This window comes from Galleria mellonella, unplaced genomic scaffold (genome assembly GCF_026898425.1).
Source record: "Galleria mellonella isolate WM207_F2 unplaced genomic scaffold, CSIRO_AGI_GalMel_v1 utg78, whole genome shotgun sequence".
In the NCBI taxonomy this organism is placed as follows: domain Eukaryota; kingdom Metazoa; phylum Arthropoda; class Insecta; order Lepidoptera; family Pyralidae; genus Galleria; species Galleria mellonella.
In genome coordinates this window covers 6,988,770-7,002,866 of record NW_026442151.1, presented here as the reverse complement: position 1 = coordinate 7,002,866, position 14,097 = coordinate 6,988,770, and the positions used below count along the sequence as shown (strand labels likewise).

The window sequence follows — 14,097 nt, the reverse complement described above, 5'->3', positions numbered from 1 at the left end:
ATATGCATACAAAATTTCATAAAAATCGGTAAAGCCGCTTCGGAGGAGTTTGGTAACAAACACCGCGACACGAGAATTTTATATATTAGATATACAGTATCCCGAGTTTTAAATTAGGATATAACGTGTGTATAATATTTTTTACGATTTGATACTTCTTAGTAGTTTGTATTTACACAAATTCATAATTTATGTAATTGAGGTTTTTGAAAAAGCAACTTTTGAACAAGTTGAGTTTCTTGCCCGTTCTTTTTAACTAAAACTGCTTTGCGAATTTATTTACTTATTTATTTATAAATTACTTACCACACTTACAGTCTTCCAAAACGTATAGTGAGCCATAGCCTCGGTAGAATAAAAAATACTAATTAAAGAGCATCATCATCATCATCATCATCATATCAGCCTTTAACTGTTCACTGCTGAACATAAGCCTCCCTCTTAGGGGGTTTTGCCAGTATTTGCCGCGCTTGGCAATCGCAGTTAGGCTTAGGAGATGTTTTAAGAGGAAACGTTGCTGCCCATCCCTCGCCCTCTCTTATTCACCTCTTACGAGGTTCAAGGGAAAGGAAGAACTGACCTTTTCTATGCCGGAACCGCATGGAGAATTAAAGATTGTGTTCTATAAAAAAAAATAACTTTAACTGTGACAAAACCAGATATTATGATCTAAAAACTAAACTGTTAAACCGATTTTGAAAAAGTTTCTATGGGACCAATCTGTAAGTATATCCTTTTCGACATAAAAAAATACAACCGAATTGAGAATCTCCTTTTTTTAAAGTCGGTTGAAAATGACTATTAAAATATTTCTTTCTTTCTTTCTTCTATATAGTTAATTAATTAATTTAATTATTAATTTATAATTAATGTTTTCAAATGGCTGTTAAAGCGAATAAAATTTTTCACTTTCTCTGCTAAACCGATTTAAACTAACGCAAATCTATAAAAAAAAAATGTTTAAACATCAGATCGCTACGGTTTAATTAAAACTGTCAAGAATCGAGTTCTGAGTTTTATTAAAACTAAACAAGACATGCCTCTTAACATCAGACACGCTGTCTAACTATTTGCTACTTATTTTTTCAATTAAAAAAATACAGCAAATTTACATATAATTTAACGTGGACCATTTGTTCAATGGCGTATCTTCATTACCTTACTATTATAATAAAATTTTAAGTCGATGTCTGTACACGAGAAATATTTGAACAAAATAGATATGAATCTTAATATTTTTTTTTTACAACACAGGGGGCAAACGAGCATGCGACTCACCTGATGGTAAGTGACTACCGCCGCCCATGATCACCACACCAGCGGTATTGCAGGCGTGCCGGCCTTTTATAAAGGAATATATTTTTTTCTTGAAGGTTATGTTGTCGTATCGGTTCGGAAATACTGCTGCTGGAAGTTGATGCCAAAGAGTGGTTATGCGTGGGAGAAAGTGCCTTGAAAAACGCACGGTGGAAGACCGCCACTCGTCCAGATGGTTGGGATGAAACTTTAGTTTGTGGCGGGTTGTACGATTATAAAAATCAGGATCAGATATTTATCCTTACAATTGTTCAAAACATTTCCCATGATATAATCGATAAAAAATGCATAGAGATGCAACATTTCTACGCAGTTTCAGTTACAACAAATTGCATGCAATTTTTACAGGTGTATTCCTGATAATCTAATTTAAAAGCTGCTGCATTGTTTTTTTTTATACAACTTAGAATGGCAAACAAGCTGACGGCCCACCTGATGGAAAATGGTAACCGTCACCTATAGACATGAGCAGTACCATGCACATAACAGAGTATACTGTTTCGCCCATGATACCCCCATACGTTGCCATTCCTGAGTACTCAGATGTTATTCCTCTGTAACCTGTAAATTCACACCATATCCCACCCTTCAAACCGAAACACAGCCATGCAGACACAACTGCTTTACGGTTGAAACACAAATGGGACAGAGGTCCCAAGCAAACGACTATTTCATTAATATTCCTACTTCAGAACTCTACTTGTACAAAGTAGCGTGTAAAAAGCTAGTCATGAATAAATAAATTCTACTTAATGTACAAATACGTGGATGACTTAATAATGTCACACTTGTCATATTTCAAGATTATATCTGCCTCGAAACAAGTGCCTTCCATTACTCTAAAGATATAGAAATTCATATTTTTATAATCTTAAAATTAATATCATCATTATTGGAGACAAATTACAAATGTTGTGTTGGAAAAATAAAACAGATGCATTTCTAATACGTAGATAAATAACGTATGCATTTTTTGTTGAACCAAGAACGCATTATTCAAGCCCATTAAATTATAATAAAAATTCAAGCGGACACAACAAAGTAAGTTGCTATTAAAAATCACTTAAGAGCAACAGATGTTAGTTGTAGTGGGGAATTAGTTTCGGTGGGATCTAATCTCGGTAGGATAAATTGAACTCGAGGTAGTCGTTTCCGAAAAAGTTAAACAATGACTTGGACGGTTTCGTCACGCTGCACCAGTCCCAAAAGTGCTCTCCTTCCGTTGATGGTTTTAAACAAACAAAAAGTATGTTTAATTGTTTAAACTACTTCTCTCACGGTTTTTTTTTAATGGATGACAGTGGAATGGTAATCCCGCCTGCGCTAACGGTATACGCTGGCGGAGCACCAGTAAGGGATGGTAGTCGAGAATGAAAAAAGCAGGTTAATTAGCCCAGTTTCCAGAGGGGACCACGGGGAAATCGACCAGGTTGGATATATTGCTAGCAATAGGACCCTCAGTCTCCATTACTAACAATCCCTCCCCACTTCTCTCACGGTTAAGAAATTGTCTAACAAGAGCAATCGCATTAGCGATGTTTTAAAAAGAACGCTTCTGCCCATCCTTTGACCATTAGATGCATTCAATTGTCGCTAACAACACTCACGGGAAAGCTGTGTGTGTGTGTGTGTGTGTGTGTGTGTGTGTGTGTGTGTGTGTGTGTGCGTGTGCGTGTGCGTGTGCGTGTGCGTGTGCGCGTGCGCGTGCGCGTGCGCGTGCGCGTGCGCGTGCGCGTGCGCGTGCGCGTGCGCGTGCGCGTGCGCGTGCGTGTGCGTGTGCGTGTGCGTGTGTGTGTGTGTGTGTGTGTGTGTGTGTGTGTGTGTGTGTGTGTGTGTGTGCACCCAAGCAATCGACTTTTGTACAAAGTCTCCCTCTGGTATACGACATAATTAACAGCAACATACTGAAATAATTATACAATATATGTATAGTTTAAGCCAATCTCCGCACCATATACCTATTACGAGAAAGTTTATGCCAAACTTCAAGCTATTAGATAAGTCTTTAAGGTCACAAATTTTATTTTCAAATTTATAATACCAGTACGGTAATATTGCTATTTTTCTATATGTATATCCAAAATTATATGTTAAATTACATGATTAATATAGTAAAACTAATATTACACAAAACAATGCAAGTTGAAATGATAGCTGCTGAGTCAGCAGTGCGTGACGTATGCACTAGTTGATAACCGAGGCGGACAGTGTTAGGCACGACTAGAAAGCCGGGTCATGTCTGGAATTTGATTTACTATCAATATATATATCGCCGTTTGATCCCGCCATAGAAAGGGCCACCCCTTCCTTTCGCGTGGCTTTCGTATGAGGCGACTTAGGGAGTTTAATGGTCGAGGGTTTTTTTTTATAATGAATGATATGGAATGGTAACGCCACCCGCGCTATCGGTATACACCGGCGGGGCACCAGTGAAGTAGAAATAGTAGAGAGTAGTAGAGTACCAGGGCAGAAGTTCAGTAGAACCGATTTTGATAAAATTTCTATAGGACCAATATGTAATTATATCCTTTCATTTAAAAAAATAATTTTCCAAATAGGTATACAACTGACGGAGATATGAGGTAATAAACATACAAAAAAAAATACAACCGAATTGAAAACTTTCTTTATTTGAAAGTCGGTTGAAAATAAAATAAATTTTTAAATATTATATCCATTTTTTAACGCTGTGACACAAAACGACGTACTCATCCTGAAGAGGACTTCCAGAATGAAGCCGAAACAATTGTCGGATACGACATTGTTCATATAGTCGTATGTCGAAATTTTTCCAAGAGACTACAGCATGAGGTTCTTTAAAAAAGAGATAAAGATGTTCCTTCAAGGCCGCTACGCGCGCGTAATACCCCTGATACTGCAGGCGTTCATAGGCTACGGTAACCGCTTACCATTAGAAGATCTATATGCTTGTTTGCCAACTCAGTGGTATAAAAAAAAACTATTATACATATAGATACATACAGACAACATTTGATTCCTATAAATATATTATTATAATCTCCATCGGCCTCACCTCTCCGAGTTCATATTTCACAACCTCGTATTCGGAAACCTAATATTGCTAAAGCCACAAAAAAGTGACGTCCTTAACATCGAAATAACAAAGTCACATTGACTTATATCCTTTTTTAACACATTAGACCCTAATCGTGTTTCGCGGAACCCTCATATTTATTACCTGCACACTTTCCTATAAATATGTATCGATATGAATCGACGCAAAGAATAAAGTATCGATTATTTATCGCCAGATCTCAGCGGTGAGGATTTTTCGAATGCAACACAAAAGCTACGGACGGAATTTTGGTACATTTATACTTTAAATATTTGACCCTTGTAGTCAATATGAAACGGGAATATAAATCTTATTGCGTTACAATACAATCGATGTTCGAATAATAAATAATATTTTTGCAATATGCCGATTTGTTGAAGCGTATGTCAAAAGTATACCATAATTAATATTAATCAAGAAACGGACGACCGTTATGAAAAATGTAAGTAAGGAAGGTACAGATTTTATGGTTATGTTTATAAGAAGGATGGAAAATTTTCGAACTTAATTTGAAGCTTAAAAAAACACATGAAATTTTCATGTCAACACGATTGACAATTTTTTTTTATTAGTTACAAACTCAAAGAAACACTATCTAAAGAATATCTAATATCTATCTTATGTTCTTCTAACATTTTACGCAATTTTTTACGTCTTGAAAAATATACATAATGTTCTCTTTTCATTTAAGAGTTTCCTCTTATCGGTGCAACTAATTCATGCTTAGAGACAGACTTTGTACAAAAATCGTTTGCTTGGGCACCTATGTCCATTTCGTGTTTCTATCTTTCGTGGGATATGGCAGTGTATTTACTGGGTACAGAGGAATAACACCTGAGTCCTCAGGAATGGCAACGCATGGGGGTATCATGGGCGAAACAATATACTCTGTTATTTCTATGGTACTGCGGTACATCTATAGGCGACAGTTACCACTCTCCGTGAGGTGAATCGTCAGCTTATTTGCCATTCGAAATTGCATACAAAAAAATATTTTCTTCCAGCCAGCTCTATTCCAGGCAATATTTTTGACCTCCTTATACGACATGACACCTAGTGTTTTCTTTACCTGTTCCATATAGTTATACATGTAGACAAAATTTATATAGGTCATTTAAAAACAATTTTACATACTTTTTAAGAAAACTGAACTATTCTTATTTACAAAATCTAATTATTCATATGCTAAAATAGGGTTCACAAGTTTTATTATTTTACATTTAACTCATTTTTTCCTTTCTAACTCATTCATTTTTTGAATAAACATACATAGTAGCGATTGCTCAATGAGGCCTTTTATCTCCGGAACCCTAAAATCAACCAAGGAGTCTTCCATCAGCCTTGTCCCCTTCATTCATGTTCGAATCCTTAGCATTAAGTATAGTCGTTTTATTGCCCAGTTCTCCGGCGATAAGACTCCGAAGATGTATGATTATTATGCAAACAGTCGAAAAAAGATAACCCAGACTGGAGGACGATAAGAAACTGCAGGGGTCCGTGTTTTGGCGCCAAAAAGCACAAAAAAAAACTACACCGAAACCGCTTTACAGCGTGAATTTTTATTAAATCATACATCAAAATTGTTATCAATTCATTTATCAGGGATCGGATGACGTCGAAATTAATTTAGAATACAAAATTTGATAAGAATGAAAGCTTTAAGTAGATTTTGACGTGTGAAGTTTAATATGAACCTTAAAGGTTTGGATATGATTGATTGACGGCCTTTTTAGTGGTGGATAAGCATGTTGCTTTTAGTATACAATATCAAGGGATCGAGTCTCGATTAAACCCGAGCTGGTTTGAGGCTCAAACCCAACTTTAACGACTTTTTTTAGACAGGGAAAAATACCTCTATGCTTTAGCTGCATTCTGGACTTAAGTACATCTGTATTGATTTGAGATCCGGACTAGATCTAGAGTGTATTAAAACACATTGACACAAAATGGCTGTCATTATTAATACTGTAACACAATCTTTAAAATAATAACGAAATAAAATAAAAAAAATATGTTACAAAGATAACATAAACAAAGGAAACAAATAAATACTTAATAATCACAAAAGGGATCCTCTCGGAAATATGCTAAAAGTAAATAGAAAACCACAGAAGAACGGTAATCGAGTCGAGTATAGGTCATTTTTTTTTAAACTTTCATAAGCACAGATTATGTTTTAATGTAAGAACTACCAGATTAACTTACAGGTATTTGAGTCGAGAATTCTCGACTAAATACCGAAACTAGTCGAGCGTTCTCGACTAAAATACACGTAAATTAATTCGGGTGTTCTTGACTACACTTACAAATACATGATACATCTACAGTTAGAAAGTTGCAGCAAAGAAACAATTCATATGCTAGTACCAAACGAAGTACTGCAAACATAACAGTATTCGAGGTATGAAAATAAGTTTCTGGAAAGTAATTAGAGGGCGCTAGTGCGAGCGCGCAGTCGAACAATTGAAGTGCGACAGAGAAATGGCGGCATTAACATAAACTGTGTATGGTGACACGGTATTAATGGTAATGAGGCAAGTGCTCTTGTGCGTTCTACTTATAGCATGGTTTCACTGCCGACAAATATCAGGGGGAAGACATTTGGAAAAAATACACTTTGTCAGCTCTTTTTACGTGATGTTCTGACCAAAGACTAAACAGCCATAAGGAACGGTCCTAAGCCGTGCCGTAATTGCCACCTGCATTCATTGAATTACGGCATGCATTGAAGAGTTTGATTATCAATAAGATATTCCTCATCAAAAGATGGCTTCAATCATTAATAAATTACCGACTGCAAAAATGATTATCAAAATTTGCTCAGATTTCTTTTATATATGAATTAAGAATCCTCATTTTGGTACGTTCTTTAATGAAAGTATCCAGAGCTCTTTGTCAAGGTGGTAAGCTAATATGCTTTTTTTATGGAAACTTTTTGCTTGTCAATGGCATTTAAGATTGGTAGTTAAGATTATAGACACAAAACTCACCTTTGTTCTGTAGAGCGGATTGGAGAAGTCCCAGCCTGGTGCAACGAACAGATACCCGCATTTGGATACCTTTCGACTTGCCTGCGGACAAGAAATATATATATATTAAGTATAGAAGTATTTCATATAGTTTATTCGTACAGTCTAAGGGGCAAGTTAAATATTTTAAAAATGTCTCTCGGTTCTGAAGGTTAACTTTTGCTTTATTTTTATAACTTTTCGTGAGAAGAGTTATGTAAATGAAGCGAAATTAAAGACTTTACAGATTCTCTATTTGATCCGATCCAATTATAGTGGAGAGCAGTGAGTGAGCAGAGAGTGGGCAGAGGTGCCTATGCACTTGTACAAAGTCTCGCTCTGGAAATAATGAATTTATTTTTGATTTAACTAAGATCGTCTAAGCGTTTTATTCTTTAAACGCTAAGAAATTAAATTATTCGAGGTAAATATCAAGATTATAAAAAGAATAACTGAATAAGATATCTCACTCGGTACCTAAATTAATGTTTCATCTTGAACAAAAATGTCTGACTCCAAATTCATAAAAATTAAGCTTTATTCCTTAAAAAAAAAAGACAAAACAGCATTCCTCATAACATATTACCCCATCATACTAAATCGAGCAATCATTTAACGTAATTCGTAAACCCCTCATGGTGTAAAGTGAAAACGGCCCGAGTTAAATGAATTTGTTTATTTTTTACAAAAAAAAAAAAAAAAATGGAAGGTGTTGTTAACGCGAAGATCTGACGCGTTAGTCGTGCTGCAAGAGTCTGGCGTTATTAATATTGTAATGTAAAACACGAGTTCAAAATTTAGTTTCTTTTTTTTTTATCTCCAACATGGTGTAAATAAATTTCTTAAAAAGATAAAACGGAAATTTTGTACGCAAGATGGGAGATAAGGGAATAATTAAATTAATTTACGAATACCTTTTCCTTTAAGTAAATTTTGAACAAAATTTGTTTAATTTACTAGCGTTTTATTTTAATTATTGTAGTTACCTAATTATATGTATATTGTTTCAATTAAAATATTTATTTATTATATTAAATACGCAATATAATAACAATTTATGGTTATAACGGAATGGTAATCCCGCCTGTGCTATCGGTGTATGCTAGCGGGGCATCAGTAAGGGATGATAGATGAGGATAGAAGCAGGCCAATTAACCCAAAGGCTGGTTTCCAGGGAGAGCCATGTGGCGGTCGACCTGATAGAGTGTATTGCTAGCAATGGAGCTGTTAGACATTCATGTTAAATATTTTATACGTTCCATTTTAATATCATATATATAGATAGTTATCAGGTTACAACTATCTTAAAATATAATAATACTATGTTTTTTTATATTTCTTATATCTTAACTACCATCGGTTATTAACTGATATGGAATTTTTTTTTTATCTGAAAGGATATGCTTTTATATTCGTCTCATATAAGTTTTATCAAAGTGGGTACTATAGTGTAAGTGTTAAAAAAAAAAGTTTTTAAATAAATAATAGTTTTTAAATAAAAATAATAATAAATAGTTTTGTCACACTTGAAATTGTATTTTTTTTCTGTGGAACACAATTTTAAATTGTACAATAGCGTAACGGATATAGATGGATAGGTAATATCTGATATCTATATATTCAGTTCTTTAGGATATTGATGACCACCCGTTGCAATATCGCTCATACCAGTCGGATATCTATACATATATTTAAGCTCACGAGCGCGTTCTTCTTTTAGATATTATATTTTTTAACCAATAGTTAATACATCTGTTATTGGGCCAATATATATATAGATATTTTATAACTACAATATATATATATATATATATATATATATATATATATATATATATATATATATATATATATATATAACAGGTGCGTTATAGAATTGCGCGTATTAGTTCGTTATAAAAAAAAAAAACAAATGTAAAACGAAACGCGTCGACAACACGTTTAGTTATTCGTTCAGTGGGAATGTGTTCACGATTCAAAAATACGCTTGAAAAAAAAATCATCATTTTGGAATCAGCGTGACCAATCATATATATATATATATATTCCACGTGTATCATCGGGTACGTTGACATTTCGAACAATAAAACAATGGCGTTCCGGTGTTATTTTACACAATATCATCTAAACTCTTTGTGTTGCGATCAACGTACGGCCATTTGATTATAACAGTGATTTTATTGGCCTTATAAATAGTAGACTTTGACATTCATTGATGACGCTGTACTATTAAAATTTTCTTGTAATTTAGATACATAAAATACCAGCTATATCCCGTAATTATACCAAATTTCATTCAAATGGATTCAGTAGTTTTTGCGTGAAAGAGTAACAAACATGAATTCATCCATCCATCGTTACAAACTTTCACATTTTTTATATTAATAGGATTATTTACCGTGAACAGACACATTTTCATCAAACATATGTAGTCAGTAACTCCTGAGGGACCACTAAACCTGAAGATCTTCTTCGGACGACCGGAGTAGCTGAAGGTCCACTTCAACACGATGGATTATGACGTTGGACGCTCTGGAGGCTCGAACCTCGACTTAGATCGACGTACTTTAGCCCAAAATATAGAAAAAGTATACATATTTTTTTCTTATGTAACTTATAATGGCAAACGAGCTAACACCCCACCTGATGGAAAGCGGTAATCCTCGCCTACAGACAAGAACTGTACTGTGAAGATAACAGAGTGCATACCACCCATGATACCTACCCCTCATGTATTGCTATTCCTTCCTAAATTTATATTCATTGTAAATAAACGAAACCACAGAATAAATAATCTTAAATATTGTATTAGAAATCACTTTGTTCAGAGAAACTAATTATTTTTAATTGCGTTTATGCACTGGGCGGAGATAAGCACGATCCCAAAGTATGCACTTGCTTGTGTAAGTAATACAGGCGAAATAATTGATGATTTTATTCTTGAATTCGTTAATAGCTAGTTGTTATCGAAACTAAAGGTTGAAAATTATAATAAGTATAATAATTTTTTTACGTTTATAACAGTTTTAATTAATTTCACTTTGGAACTTGCGCTATTTTTTGACGGAAATTATTTAAATGGTTATTTTTTTAACGTTAAACGAAATAATTATAAGATTATGGCCGACATAAAATCCTAATACAGTAGTGGCAAAACGAGTTATTTTGATTTAAAAACTAAAACAATTAACCCATTTTGATAAAATTTCCATGGGACCAATCTTGTAAATAAAGTCCAGGTTGTCTGTAAGAGAATGCTTTTAGCAATAAGGCCGCCTTTTGTATATGCACATTCCGTATATATACTTCTTGTACACATCTCCACTGTGCGCAATAAAGAGTTTATTATTATTATTTATGATTAAGTATATATTTTCAGATAAATTAAAGAATTTTCCAAAACCAATTATTTGGTAACAAATAAAAAAAAATTATCGATATGAGAACTTCCTTCTTTTTGAAGTCGGTTGAAAATAAAACTTGCTCATATGTTTTTAAAAGTCAAAATGTTTTAAATCAAATTTAAGATTAGAAGACTATAACTTCATCAATATAGTACAAATTCAGGAAATGTTCAACCAATTTTATATTACCTATTTTTTTATACTGTCTAAAATAACATTTAAAGAAAGCACAGAGATGGTCTTTTTTTTATACAACACAGAATGGCAAACAAGCTGACGGCCCACCTGATGGAAAGTGGTAACGGCCGCCTATAGACATGAGCAGTACCATGGACATAACAGAGTATATTGTTTCGCCCATGATACCCCCCATGCGTTGCCATTCCTGAGGACTCAGGTGTTATTTCTCTGTATCCTGTAAATTTACGCCATATCCCACCGAAAGACAGCCATGCAAACACAACTGCTTCACGGTTAAAACACGAATGGGACAGAGGTACTCAAGCAATCGACTTTTGTACAAAGTCTCCCTTTGGTCTAGTCTCAGCGTACATTTTCGTTTTTTTTTTTATGGGTGATAAAGGTATGGTAACCCCGCCCGCGCTATCGGTATACGCTGGCGAGGCACAAGTGAGGGATGATAGGTGAACATGAAAGCAGGCCAATTAGCCTATCGTGATGAATTCCACTAGAATTAACCACGATGGTTTTCAGGGAGAACTGCGTGGAGGTCGACTTAATAGGATGTATTGCTAGCAAAGGGTCAGTTAGACCCCATTACTAACAATCCCTTTCCCCCTTAAAACACAACACATGTTAGTACAGTAAGTCTTAAATTTATCTCAAGCCCGCGAATACATACAAACGTACATTTTTGTACGTCAAAATAACACATTTTCATGTAACCGTATAAGACTTCGTTCAAACTTACCATAGATTACCGAATATTAAATTTACCATAGATTGTTCAAGTTTTTTTTTTAAATCCTGATTCGAAACGTAGATAGAGAAAAAGCGTAATACGAAACATAGTCACAAATGAGTTTTGTATGTTGAGTATGTACTCATATGGAATGATAAATTAAGATATTTTTTGCATTACAATATCAGAGCAATCAGAACAAATGCCTATTACGAAGCTACCAGCTGTCAATGTTAGAACTATGACATTTATCACTGTACTTTTTGTTGGCTGTGCTTGCTCTCGCGCCAAAAAAGTTGCTAACTTTTTATGCCGGCATTTCGCTAACTGTAAATCATTGTGACGTCACCGTTGACAGGTCAATGGCCCTTGTCATATGGAATGTTGTGTAATGTAAGTTATTCGTTTATAATTTATCTTGTGACAGTTGTGGGCCTCATTATGATGCGATATTGTTCCATTCAATTCGAAAATTGCCATATTTTGCAGATTTGAGATGAATGCATGGTGATTACTTTAATAATAAGGAACATGTTCTCTTTTTAGCTCAGTCATTGTACATCATCCGAAACATTTAAAAAAAATCAATAATTATCTGGAAAATAAAAAAAAAAGTAGTAATTTACTAAGCAGTTTATTGGCACAAACATATTTTGGGTTATTTTTTAAAGTTATTTATTTTCTATTTATTTATTATTAGTTCACGTCTCGTGTAATTTAAATGTACATTTTTAAATAATGTATATAATAAAAAAAATATTAACAAATTCGTACTAGAAAATAAAGCGACCTTTAAAGGTGTTTGTTGATCCGAAAATATTTGCTATTTTATATATGATGTACCTTGACCGGACTTTTTCTTAATGGGTGATAATGGAATGGTAACCCCGCCTGCGCTATCGGTATACACTGGCGGAGTAACCCTTTACCCGGCTGGACTGGAAGTCCATTTCTTCCCAAATATTAAAAAAAAATCATAATAAATGGAATTGCACTTTGGACATCTATCACATACGGCCTAGAGTTACTGCCCTCGAGATCACCATAGAAAAATCAAACGAACAAAGCCACCACGCGTTTAAAATGATACTCATATCATTTAACCTACTTGTAGACAAAAATCGCATAAAAACCGGCGCAGCTGTGATAGTTACGTCACAGATCGCACTATGTGTGTATGTGTGTGTGTGTGTGTGTATCATAGACGAACGGTACACCGGACCGTCAAACGGCAATACCGCTACGCTATTAGGGCGACAATGCGCCGGAGCGTGCCGAATGCGGCTGCGCGTGATTCGCTCAGATGACAATCGGAGATATGATCTTGATACAACGGCCAGGGGAACAAACTTACACAACCCTAATAAAGCTAAATATGGTGAAATACAATAACAATATTATTTATTCGACTTCACTAGTAGGGGGTAGGGGGGCGGAGTCATAAAAGTCTGTTCTTCTGGGTGACATTTTCTGGGCAAATAGGGAATGAATGAATGAATGAAAACTCTTTATTGTTCCTTTTAAAGAATGATACAAATTCTAATTCAAAATATCTTTATTTTATTTATTTTTAATTATTTATTCTTTATTGACCACGTTACAAAAAAAAGTCTGGTACAAAAGGTCTGGGTCTGGGTCTCTCCCAGTCAACCTTTGGCTAAACAAAAATTTTATTATGCGGTGAAAAAATTACAACACATACAATAGAGAACTACTGCACATTATGATTATATAAGTATACATACATACATGAATACATTAAACAAATATTACAAAAATATACAAATATGTAATACAAATACATACATACAAATATAAATATATATAATAATAAAAATACCTACATACTTATAGATTATATACGATAACATAAATAAACAACAATAGAGATCAAAAGTGATGATGATGAAGATGATGAACTGCTTTCACAGTTATTCATGTAGGTCTATTACAGACTCTTATGATATGTCAAATCCACCGTCAGTTCGGAATGTTTTCGAGACGAGAAGAACTGACAAGAAACTCAGCTCGTATTCTATTCTGTATTTGTATACATATTATAAAAAATATGTATACATATAAAATTAATACTTATTTATTATAATGTTGCTAGCAATATAGCACATCAGGTCGAGCGTTGCACGTGGTTCCCTCTCGAAACTGCTGAATTCCAGATGTTTTTTTTTATGAGTGAAAATGGTATGGTAACCCCGCCTGCGCTAACGGAATACGCTGGCGGAGCACCAGTGAAGGGTGATAGATGAGAATGAAAACAGGCCAGTTAGCCCATCATGATGAATACATCAGGAATTAACCATGATAGTTTTCAGGGAAAACCGCGAGGTCGACCTGGTTGGGTATATTGCTAGC

The 14,097-nt window shown here is 34.5% G+C and overlaps 1 protein-coding gene across 4 annotated transcripts in view; it reads right to left on the bottom strand.

Moving 5' to 3' along the window:
• LOC113517313 (protein outspread) overlaps positions 1-14,097 on the bottom strand; it is a 383,813-nt gene that overhangs the window by 227,048 nt on the left and 142,668 nt on the right. For 3 of the 4 annotated variants that reach the window (XM_052901499.1, XM_052901501.1, XM_052901500.1), the window contains exon 2: positions 7,384-7,464. In XM_052901499.1, the coding sequence (XP_052757459.1) occupies positions 7,384-7,464 (81 nt within the window). Of the gene's footprint in view, positions 1-7,383; positions 7,466-14,097 lie in introns of all 4 variants that reach the window. The other variant, XM_052901502.1, reaches the window with a different exon arrangement.